General features: G+C 38.9%; 3 protein-coding genes across 7 annotated transcripts; 1 reads left to right on the forward strand and 2 right to left on the reverse strand.

Annotated features, from left to right (window-relative positions):
- Positions 1–74: 74 nt before the first annotated feature.
- LOC103871108 (mitogen-activated protein kinase kinase kinase 1) lies at positions 75–2,461 on the reverse strand. 3 transcript variants are annotated; one of them, XM_033272470.1, is made up of 9 exons: positions 2,170–2,461; positions 1,807–1,891; positions 1,632–1,694; positions 1,401–1,558; positions 1,196–1,268; positions 1,034–1,093; positions 709–798; positions 587–598; positions 75–490 (listed from the first exon to the last, which is right to left on the reverse strand). In XM_033272470.1, the coding sequence occupies exons 1-9, from the start codon at positions 2,238–2,240 to the stop codon at positions 293–295; spliced, it is 810 nt and encodes a 269-aa protein (XP_033128361.1). In that variant the 5' UTR covers positions 2,241–2,461; the 3' UTR covers positions 75–292. The 3 variants fall into 3 exon arrangements, with proteins under 3 accessions (XP_033128361.1, XP_018515018.2, XP_009147580.1); XM_018659502.2 differs by having other exon boundaries at positions 554–598; XM_009149332.3 differs by lacking the exon at positions 587–598 and having other exon boundaries at positions 682–798.
- A 235-nt stretch (positions 2,462–2,696) lies between these two features.
- On the reverse strand, positions 2,697–6,019 carry LOC103871109. Of its 3 annotated transcripts, none has more exons than XM_009149333.3 (7): positions 5,766–6,019; positions 5,015–5,404; positions 4,861–4,913; positions 4,659–4,696; positions 4,272–4,590; positions 3,447–3,742; positions 2,697–3,381 (listed from the first exon to the last, which is right to left on the reverse strand). In XM_009149333.3, the coding sequence occupies exons 1-7, from the start codon at positions 5,776–5,778 to the stop codon at positions 2,919–2,921; spliced, it is 1,572 nt and encodes a 523-aa protein (XP_009147581.1). In that variant the 5' UTR covers positions 5,779–6,019; the 3' UTR covers positions 2,697–2,918. The 3 variants fall into 3 exon arrangements, with proteins under 3 accessions (XP_009147581.1, XP_033128358.1, XP_018508176.1); XM_033272467.1 differs by having other exon boundaries at positions 5,754–5,988; XM_018652660.2 differs by lacking the exon at positions 5,766–6,019 and having other exon boundaries at positions 4,851–4,913; positions 5,015–5,191.
- A 101-nt stretch (positions 6,020–6,120) lies between these two features.
- On the forward strand, positions 6,121–8,352 carry LOC103871110 (O-fucosyltransferase 14). The gene is made up of 3 exons (XM_009149334.3): positions 6,121–7,530; positions 7,633–7,882; positions 7,965–8,352. Exons 1-3 carry the CDS (start codon positions 6,326–6,328, stop codon positions 8,139–8,141), a joined length of 1,632 nt encoding a protein of 543 aa, XP_009147582.1. The 5' UTR covers positions 6,121–6,325; the 3' UTR covers positions 8,142–8,352.
- The last annotated feature ends 579 nt before the right edge of the window (positions 8,353–8,931 follow it).

Consider the following 8,931-nt stretch of genomic DNA (forward strand, 5'->3'; position numbering starts at 1 on the left):
TAATTACTTTAGACCCCATCGGTTAAACAACCTAAAGGATATGTATCCAGGCAGTCTAGCTCTTGCTACCCAACTGAATCAGAAACGTGTGTTGAAGAATCATGTCTCGAGTTTCGCCAATAGTTTTTAGTTTCTTTGGGGTCTTATCCATCTTACACAAATATTTTGCATAGCCTGCTCACATACATAAGGACATCAATTTTAGAATCTACAGTTCTTGATTCTGGTTTATTCCCGTGAAAACGACACCAAGAGCTTCACCAATGTAGACAATCTACCAAATTAGCCTCGTCTATGGAGAAGCAAGCGGAGATCCTGATTTCCAGCTGGAGCCTGAGGATGCAAATGGATGGTTCAGCAGCTCAGCCGCAGTTGGCCGCTCCTCCGGGTTCACTTTGAGACATTTAATTATAAAATCTCTAGCATCTAGTGATAATGTATCAGGTATGTTCGGAAGCTCACCCATTGCGATCCTAAACAAAGCTTGAACCTGCGTGTTTGCACAAAATCTGACATTTTACTCGGAAAACCCCATGAAGAAATAAACAATAACCTTAAATATGAAAAAGTCTAATACAACACAGACACAGTAATGAGACTGAATAGTGCTTTGTCATGATTTTTCACCAAAAGAATTTCCTTACTTTATATAGAGAAAGTTTGAAAAACTTGACGACTTACAGGGTATTCTAGATGGGAGTAGGGAAACTGACGAGTCAGCATTTCTAGCACTGTGCACCCAAGGCTCCATATATCAGCCGAGCTTCCATACGCGTTAGCACGCTTCGGGTTAATAACCTAAACAAATTGTTATGTTCCATTTAGAATCAACCATACAAGTATAGCATTATGCACCGTGAAAGTGAACTGAATCCACATGTATGTTAAAGTATGGGCATCAGTCCCTAAAAAAAGTCTGAGCAACCAATGTCACACATCAGTAACAATTATGTTGAAGTTTAACATGTCTGTCGATCATTGTAATCATATAAATAGTAGAAAGAAAAAGTGTGATAATCTCCTAAAACAGTACCTCTGGAGCCAGCCAGAATGGAGTCCCTTTGCAGTACTTGATGTTGTTCAATTGTGACACCTAAATAACAAAATGACAATTATCAAGAAAGGGGTAAGCTATGAACCAAGTGGGTATCATCCATCTATAAGGGCAAAAACAAAACTATAAATGGAAAAGAACCTTAGCCAATCCAAAATCTGCAAGCTTAACAGCTCCACTGGCATCCACCAATACATTTGCACATTTGATGTCCCTTTGTTGGATCAGATGAAAAAAAGTAAGGGAAACTAGAGAGTTTGCACTAGTCTTTTTCGAACTAAAAAAATATTGCAAATATGCTTCCCGAGAAAAGTTTAAAGAGGAGAAAAGTTTGTACTAGTCTTACCGGTGGATAAAACCTTCTCCATGGAGATATTTCAAGCCATCAAGGATTTGTCTTGTGTACGTGGACACCACAGAGTTCGGGAGCTGGTATCTTTGGTAAAGTTTTAGAAGAGAACCTTGGGTTACAAGCTCAAGAAAGATGTACAAATTCGACCCATCCTGCAAACACCAAAATGGAAATGCCTAGGCAGCTGCTTGCAAGTGTGTACAGTGAGTCATAACGGGATCATACCTTGGCTGTGCCACGATATCTCACGATATTCTGATGCTGAAGCTGACTTAGTAATGAAATCTCCTATAAAAAATGAAATAAGGCAAAAGCAAGGAGGATAAGCAAAGCAGCCAACATTTAATTAACAGATCAATGAGAATATGCTACAGTCGTATAAGCTTATATATATCATCACCCTTTCGAGTTCTTGTATGCACTCTTGTGCCTGACTTCCATATTCAAGTAGTGAAACTTCCTTGACAGCAAAGAAGTCTCCATCACTATCCATACAAAAAAAGTATCACCATCAGCAAAATGCAAAAAAAAAAACATGACCGGATCTAGGCCAAGTTTAATGAAATATTGGTCTTCACCCCAAAATTTTTTGGAAGTTTTAGAAGTACCTAAACAATGACTTTTTTCTCTTTATAATTTTTTAAGAAAATATATTTATAGCCTTCAAACTCTTAGATCCAGCTATGTGCATAAAAGAAAACTCGCTTAGCACTCACTATATTCTTTCCAACCAAGAATTCAAATTTTAATCGGTACGACTTACCCTGAAATGCCTTCATACACGGGGCCAAACGATCCTCGTCCCAGAAGTTCACCCTTCAGCCAAGACGTCATGACAGATCCGGAAGAATAGATGGGTGAAGTAATATTGGATACTGTGATAATGTTTTTATTCTATGATGAAGATCGTTTCACAATTTTAGTTTTTATAGATTACAAGTAAACCGAGTAAAACTAAAATTTGAAACGTCCAAATTATTTTTTATATTAGTTTGTTTTACTTGTTTTATAAGAACTATTTTATCAATAAAACCTCTATAAACAGCTTCAAATTCTATAAAATATTATTGCTATCAAAGTTATAAATTTTATTTATCTATAAATATTAGCAAAAGTATTTAAATATGAAAAATTTAAATTTAAATTGTTCCGTCAAATTATATGTTCCAAGTAATCGTTTGTTTTGGGAGATTTGTCGTCTGGACAAGAGCCCTGCTAATCACATGATCTTTGTCTTGTCTTGCTATGTTTTTTGTTCTTCTTTTTGATGAGGTTTTCAATATTCAATAATAATCGAAAAGCTATGGATAACTGTTTACTAACCTGAATCTCTGACATACAATTGAGTTATTATAGATACAACTGCCACATCTCAATCTGGAAACTGCTTCTCTCAAGCATGAGACCAAACACGAAGCAAAAATTTCGAATCACTAATTGAACAATATGTTTTTTTTTTCTCTGCTAAATCGCCACAACATGACCTCATGTCCAGTTGATAAAAAAACAAGTTCAGGCTGCTTCGGTGACTTCTACTAGCCTCCCACGAACCCACTTCTTAGTTACATTCCCTGATTCCAAAGATTCACCCTTTTCCCCCACTCCATGGCAAGCATTAGAACCATTTGGACGATGAGGACTCTCACTAAGTTTGATAGCTCCATTAGACTCTGGTGATGGAGGATCAACTCTGGTTCCATTTGGCTGTGGCAAATCGCTACATCTCAAGTTCAAGTGAAGACTCTCTCCATTGATTGGTAATGTGTGTGTTCCGTTTACCTCTCCTGGCTGTTCTTGATGGCAAGTACCATCTTCATCTGAAGCAGCCACCTGGCTAATTTCTAAAGATTCAATCAGCTGTGTTGCTTCTGCTATAAGCTTTTTACTCTCTAACAAAGATGCATGAGCAACAGGGCTTGTCATAGCAGCAACCTCAAGAACCTTCGCTGCTTTCTCAGCTTCTGAGATCAAAAGCCTGACCAAGAAACAAAAAGGTTAGTTTACAAATCCAAAACAGAGATATATTAAACAGTTACTGACCTTGCTCGTTGCACAGCATCCATCTTCTTAGACTCTTCAGCAACTCTTTTTGCTCTGATGCTTTTAATCATCTCCAGCTTTGAACTAGCCAAAGGATCTTTATAAACTGGTGTTCTTCGCTTCCTTACTTTCACTACTTGAACTTTGCGTACAGTCTCTAAAACTCTTGTAGTTTTAGTTGGAGGACTCTTCTTTCTAGGCTCTGCATTCCCACTTGGTCTTCTACGACGTCTCTCAGCACCTTCAGGTATACCGTGATACTTTGCCAAGCCAGAGCACACCCTTTCACGGTAAGCCTGACAACAGAAACCAAACCAAGTTAAAGACCACAAGTGATGACATAGTGCTGCGGGTTCGGGTAGTTTGGTTTGACTAAAATCTGGCCGAATTGATCCGTAAAAAAGTTTGGTTCAGTTCGGTATTCGAGTAATTTGGTCTTTAAAATTTTTACCGAACTAACTGAAGTTTTTGGTAAAAAAAGAAGAAAAAAACTAAAGTTTTTGGTTTCGATTATACTTCGGTTAAAAATTTAGGTAAGGTTTAAATACATATAATTCAGTTTAAAATTTTGGTTAATTCGATTTGAAATTTTGGGTTTTACTTCGGTTCGAAATTTTGGTTTATTCGGTTAGTTCAGTTTTTGTTGTTTGAAAAACCGAACTAACCGATTAACTAACCGAACTTATCCAAAAACTGAAAGTTTTTTAAAACCTGCCAACCAAACTTCTCACCGAACTAACCAAAATTTTGGCCGGTTCGGCGGGTTCTGTTTGGTTAAAAATCCCAGCCCTAGTGATGTGATCATATTACAAAAACACAACTTACTGGATCAGCCCATTTGGCAGCTATGGCTTCAGCGATCTTCCTTCTCTGTTCAGGAGATTTTGGAGCTCTTCTGTTACCTTTAGCTGCTCTAACGGCTTTCCTCTGCTCTATACTTTCAAGCCATTCCAGCTGATTCTGCTGATCCAAGATCTTGTAAGAATCCCACTGAAACTCTTGTTCATCTGTATATCCTTTTCTAGCAGCTTCTGCTAACAAGTTTTGCCACTCGAAATGACATGTCTCCTGCACTTTCCTCCTCTCCTTTCTCCTCGCCCACCGCATCCTCACTCCCTCCCCAATCTTCAACCGTGTCTCCTCGCTGTACAAATAATTCAAGTTAAAGCTCCAGCAAGTGAAAGATGCACAAAACAACAGAACAGTACTTACTTTTGTGCGTGTCCGAGATTTGATAACTTCATCTTGATCTGCCAAAGGAAGAAGACACAAAAAAGGATCTATGAGGGATTGAAAAAAGACATAAACGCCCTAACATAATATAAGTTACCTCATGACTAGAGTAACACAAGGGTAGAATCTATAACTTTTCTCCTCTAAGAGGACATATATAAACATTCTTACATGACATCACCTTAGGGTCTTGCATTGCAATCTTTGTCCTTTCTCTAATCTTCTGTAGGGTCTCTGCATAAACGCAAAATAAAAAGATTATTATTATAATGTTTACTAACTAGAAGCAAGTGAAGATGGATTTTTGAGGAAATGACAAAGCTAAAAATACCAACCTGGACTATGCTTCCTGCCTTTGTTCCAAGGAGTGTTCCCTCTATTAGCCTTGGAGATCCTCATCCTCCTTAGCCTTTCTCTGTCATCCACCTCTTCTCCATCATCAGAACCTCCATTTAGACCATCAGAGGGATTTGAAGCATCAGAAGAAGACAAGGAAGAGCTTCGTTGGTGTTCTTTCTGAGCAGGATATTTGGTTTCAACAGTGGCCACTGCAGTAATAAGAACTCTGCCTCTTGGCACATGAAGATGGCCAGTGTAGAATTTCAAACTCTTGGAGAAAGTGGATTGTCTCCATGGGTTAGGTAGGGTTTTGGCATGGATGATAATACTCTGAGCCCCCAATGGAACAAGATGAGCTTGCAAAGAAGGTTGGATGGTAGCAATATCTGCAAGATTTAACAGTAATTTTAAGCAATTAAAGGTAAATAAGCATTTTTTATTCTAAAACAAGTGATCAAACCATAGAAGCATCTTCAGGAGCACAGAAAAACACAAGTAAACATTAAACGTTCTCTACAAACAATACAAATCAATAGTCTTTGTCACAAATGCATGCATTTAGCACCCAAGAGTAACTATGAATATATTAAAAATCTTAGCTTTTCACAGACATAAGACCGCAAATGCAATTGAATTATATCACTCTTACCCAATAGGCAAGAAACAAATTTGGCAAGAGAGAGAGGTCTCAACAACACTGAAGTAGAATTCTAAACAGTAGTACCAGTCAAAACCCAGAGAAAGTACCTAGAGAAGGCATTGGGAGCTCATTCAGACCAGGAGAACCTGACTCTAAACTCTCTCTTTTTCTTCGCGACACAACCAGAACTGTATTGTAAGATTATACGAAACAATATTTATGTTTGGGCGAAGGGTTTTTGCAGGATTTTTAAAGACAGACGAGAAGGATAAGCCACACAAAATAGCAAAACTTGAACCAAGATACTTTTGTCTGGCTTTCACGCAGGACATGGAAGATAACACGACCCGGTTTGTTTTGTTCAAACAACCCGACCCGTATCATATATGGGCCTTAAACCTTTGTTGGGACAATTAAACGGCGACGTATTCATAACCACGTGATTGCATTATATAACCACTTACCCGACCCGTATCACCTGTTGTTGGGCTTATAAAGGGCCTTGCACATCTTTCACTTCGAACGCCGTCGTATTGATTAACATCTTTAAATGTGGATCGAGAAAAGCCACGTGTTATCTTTACCGGGTCGGATCTTAAACAAAGTCTAGTATATGGGTCGGCGGTTCCGGGTTGATCTCCGGCAATGAGACTGCGACGCTTCACTAATGGAGAGACCTCCCTCCTCTTCCTCCTCGTCATCCTCATCGCCTAACGAAGAAGAAGAAGATCTCCGAAACCTACTCGACGAATCAGATTCCCAAATCGACGCGGCGGAGCAACGACCACCACCTACCTTCGACGTGGAGAGTCTCCGATCACGCTTACGACGAAGCTTCTTCAAGCTCAACCTCACGAAACGGCAGTGCATTGTCATCTTCCTCCCTCTACTCCTCGTCCTCGTCTACTTATCCACCGATCTCACCAACTACTTCTCCTCCGACAAGGTCCCGGATTCCGTTTTCCGACCAAATCATGCCCCCGAGGAATCGGATCTTCGAGCTCTGTATCTCCTCAGGAAGCAAGAAACCGATCTCTCCTCTCTCTGGAACCGAACTCTATCAGTCTCCGACATGAAGTCCGCTCTTTTCCGAGAGATGTCGTTGAACAGACAGATCCAAAACGCGTTGCTGTCGCCTCATAAAGCCGAAAGTCTCGGTCTTTACGGTGGGGGTAGTTGTCGGAGAGTGGAACAGAAGTTGTTAAAGCGCAAGACGATTCAGTGGAAGCCGAGGAGAGATAAGTTCCTGTTCGCGATCTGCTTGTCTGGTCAGATGAGTAACCACTTGATCTGTCTGGAGAAGCATATGTTCTTTGCAGCGTTGCTGAAACGAACCCTCGTGATCCCTAGTCATAGATTTGATTACCATTACAGTAGAATCATTGACATTGATCGGATCAATACTTGCTTAGGGAGGAAGGTAGTGGTTTCGTTTGAGGAGTTTTGGAAGAGCAGGAAGAAGCATCATCATGTGCATATCGATAGATTCATATGTTACTTCTCGAAGCCAGAGGCGTGTTATGTAGATAAAGAGCATATTGCAAAGCTGAAGGGTTTGGGGATTAGTATTGGAGGGAAGGTGGACTCGCCGTGGGAGGAGGAAGATATTGCGAAGCCGAGTAATAAGACGGCTGAGGAAGTGGAGAGGAGTTTCAGATCGGATGATGATGTTATTGCGATTGGAGATGTGTTCTATGCTAATGTTGAGAGAGAGTGGGTGATGCAGCCTGGTGGCCCTCTGGCTCACAAGTGCAAGACTTTGGTTGAACCGAACCGGTTGATATTGCTCACTGCGCAGAGGTTTATCCAGACTTTCCTTGGCAGGAACTACGTTGCTCTTCATTTTCGTAGGCATGGATTCTTGAAGTTCTGGTATGGTGCATTTCGGTTATTCGGTTCAGATTTGGTTAGTTCGATTCGGAATTTTGGTTAAGATTGATATTGTTTGCTAAGTAATTTTCTTTTATGTGTCAGTAATGCCAAGAATCCAAGTTGCTTTTACCCCATACCTCAAGCTGCTCACTGCATCGCTCGTCTGGTTGAGAAGGTGGATGCACCGGTTGTCTACCTCTCTACCGATGCAGCTGAAAGCGAAACTGGTCTGCTACAATTACTGTTGATCATAAATGGAAAGACTGTTCCATTCGTAAAGCGACCACCTCGTGACTCAGCTGAGAAATGGGATGCATTGTTGTACAGACATGGTCTCGAGGGCGACTCACAGGTAACACACTACCTCTCTTATCTTCTTCATATTGAGGATTTGAATGAATAGAATCATAAGTTGTATTTTCACCTTTTTAAAGGTGGAAGCAATGTTGGACAAGACAATATGTGCAATGTCAAGCGTGTTCATTGGTGCCTCAGGTTCTACATTTACAGAGGATATCCTCAGACTCAGGAAAGACTGGGGAACTGCTTCGGTCTGCGATGAGTATCTCTGTCAAAACGAGCAGCCTAATTTTATAGCCGATCATGAATAGATTAGGAACACAATCTCTCTTTTTTGTGAGTTCTCTCATCTTATACAAACAGTCTAATTCTGTTGTTTCTGTGGTTTGTGCATAGTTTATTAGTGTATCAAAACAATAAAGGCATACTTCTCTGTAACCCATTACTGGTCTGATGCATCTGATACAGTTCCTTTCTAATATAATTTGAGTCTTAGTGATGTGTGAGTTTCCATCACTTATCCAAGTGGCTAATGATTTAAAATTAAACACTAACCATTTGTTTATTTGCTTATAATCTGTCATTGTCATTTCAATTTTTAGGTCAAGGCGTTAGAGTTCAGCTTTTTAGATCCTATTCGAATTTTATATATGTTTGGATCAAATTTAGATAACAATACTTCGGGTTCAGGTAGAATTTGTAACTCTTTTTTCTTTTCTTTTGACCTGAGAATTTATCTCTTTTCTTTTGACATGAGAATTTATAACTCTTGATAAAAATTATGGCTTTATGTAATATAATTTATATACTTATAAAATTAATTATATTTAGTTTTAGAATAATCAAATAATTTAAAAATTATTTATAAACCAAAATATTAAAAAATAAATTACCAAAATAATTTTTATTCGAATACCTTAATAATTTTTATTCGAAAATGTCCAAACTAAATCCATGAACATTTATTCGAACTATTGGATTTTTATCTAAAAACTTGAAAAATCTGATATTAATCCATAAACGTCGCTTTTGAGTTTTTTTTTTAATTGAATTAATCGAAAATCAAAACTAAACTGGAACTGAATGAGATCTGAAATTAAT

This window comes from Brassica rapa, chromosome A06, assembly GCF_000309985.2.
Source record: "Brassica rapa cultivar Chiifu-401-42 chromosome A06, CAAS_Brap_v3.01, whole genome shotgun sequence".
In the NCBI taxonomy this organism is placed as follows: Eukaryota; Viridiplantae; Streptophyta; class Magnoliopsida; order Brassicales; family Brassicaceae; genus Brassica; species Brassica rapa.